A 2,186-nucleotide genomic window follows, 5' to 3' on the forward strand; every position below is an offset into this window, starting at 1 on the left:
TTTCATGGGAAAAATTCAAGAACTGTTTGGAATCTGAATTACAACTAAAAAGAAAAATCATAAAGAAATTACAGACTCTTTGTGAGAGCAAAAATCAATAACAAAAGAAATACTAAATTCTCTAATTTCTTTTATTTTTTTGAATGTTACGTACCATTTTCTCATGCATACATGTATATTTACATTACAGCATGTTCAATTCAATGACCCCCACCGTACAAAAATCCCTCGAACAGGACTGTATCATGACTGTACTCACTGTAAAGATCAGGCACACCGGAAGCAGCCCAAAGCCGTAGATTGAACTCATCCTTCATCTCCTCAGGCACAAACTGGGTCCTACACAGAGGGCAAGTTTTCTGATCATGGTCAAGCCATCGGTCCAGACAAGTCCGGTGGAAAATGTGCCCGCAATTCCTCAACCGTCTGATCTCTTCCCCTCCCTCGAACTCGTACAGACAAACCGCACAGCTTTCCGGCAGGTCCCCGGGACCGGCAGACTCCCCGAGGTCCTGGAACTTCATCACGGGCAGAAATTCCTGGATCAGGAGCGCGGACACAGGTTTGGGTTTGTGTTCGTGTTCGGGCATCCGGGTCGCGTCGTCCGGCCAAATTGCGTCGGTTTCGTGGAAGTCCGAGAGACCCAAGAAGTGAAAGAGCGAGAAAATGAGATTTCTTATGAAACCCAGAAGGGAAAGTGCTTGGAGAAAGATGTTTGGTAAGAAAACCTCACTGTACCCGGCTGGGAAGCCCATGGAGCTAGCTCGGAGGTAGAAGAAAATGGACCTTTTTCTCTACAAAAGAGAACTTTAGCTAACTAGCTTCTGTGAGAGAGATTTTATAGAGTTTTCAGAGAGAGAGAGAGAGAGAGAGAGAGGGGTTGGAACTTGGAAGCTTCTGTTTCAGCTGTGATAATAAGAAGCTACAATTACAGGCTGTGAGTTTCGGGAGGAGAGTGATATGACTGATGATATGCACGTGGCGGAGAATGATTGGTGGAGTGAGTGAAGGAATCCGAAATTGGTTTGGTGAGTGTACGGGTGCTTGAATGAATATTAGTTGAGAAATTAAACTATAACGTAGAAAGCAGCCATTTCTTGTACAAAGAAATAAAAATAAAAAATAGAGGCAGGCGGCCATCATGGTCAGACTGCAGACTGTTTATAAACTCGTGCATCACGTGGTGTAATTGGGAAATTGTGAGGAAGTGGGTACTAATTAATCATAGCTTATCATCTTGGTAATCATCTCTAATTGAGTATTTGAACTTGTACAAAGGATTTGGTTAGGTTTGTGACATAATTTCCAAGTTGTTTCTTTGCTTCAAAGCTACAAATATATACATATGTGTCATCTAGTAATAACTGTCCCGTTTAAATTTAGAGATAAGTTGAGATAATTTATGAATAATATAATAAAATATTGTAAAATATTATTTTTTTAATATTATTATTATTTTGAGATTTAAAAAAATTAAATTATTCATTATATTTTGTATGAAAATTTGAAAAAATTGTAATTATGAGATGAGATGAACTAATGTGAATTTCAAATCCAAACAGGGCATAATGTCTTCCACAATGTTAAAAGTTTTTCTAATAAGTGATTCGGCTTGAGACAATGAGAGTTTAGAGTTTGTTTGGTAAATGAGATAAGACGAGAAATTCTCAAAAATTTTCACAATTTTCTTTTCAAACATCATTCAAATATAAAATACTTTTCAATTTCAAATATTTAATTTTTTTTTATTTAATCATTACCTAATCATTACAACTTTTTAAAATTTTAAAATAAAACATAAAAATCAATACAACTTTATCAAACTTCAAAATAAAAATAATATTAAACCATTTTTCTCTCATTTTCTAAAACTCAATAAAACATTTTAACTCAAACCATTTTATTAACTATTTACAGACTATTTCAATACTGTTTATAGAATATGAGATACTCTAAGTATCCAAATGAGCCCTGACCATGAGAAATCAATTCTTTAATGCGTATTTAAAGATGTACATTAGGAGGATCAATTCAATAAGGTTTTTAATTTACCAACTTTAGAATCCTAATATCCAGTCGAATATAGTCTGATTGCCTCTCTCTCTCTCCATCCAATTGATCTATTGCGAAGGAAAGAATTCGACCAAATTTGATTGATCCGGGTTTTAGAATATTTTGACCTGATG

At 35.5% G+C, this 2,186-nt stretch overlaps 1 protein-coding gene across 1 annotated transcript; it reads right to left on the minus strand.

Annotated features, from left to right (window-relative positions):
- Positions 1 to 883, minus strand: LOC121241198 (brassinosteroid-responsive RING protein 1-like). The gene has a single exon (XM_041138877.1). The coding sequence runs from the start codon at positions 753 to 755 to the stop codon at positions 201 to 203; it is 555 nt and encodes a 184-aa protein (XP_040994811.1). The 5' UTR covers positions 756 to 883; the 3' UTR covers positions 1 to 200.
- Positions 884 to 2,186: the final 1,303 nt, after the last annotated feature.

The sequence above is a fragment of the Juglans microcarpa x Juglans regia genome, chromosome 1D, assembly GCF_004785595.1.
Source record: "Juglans microcarpa x Juglans regia isolate MS1-56 chromosome 1D, Jm3101_v1.0, whole genome shotgun sequence".
Classification (NCBI taxonomy): domain Eukaryota; kingdom Viridiplantae; phylum Streptophyta; class Magnoliopsida; order Fagales; family Juglandaceae; genus Juglans; species Juglans microcarpa x Juglans regia.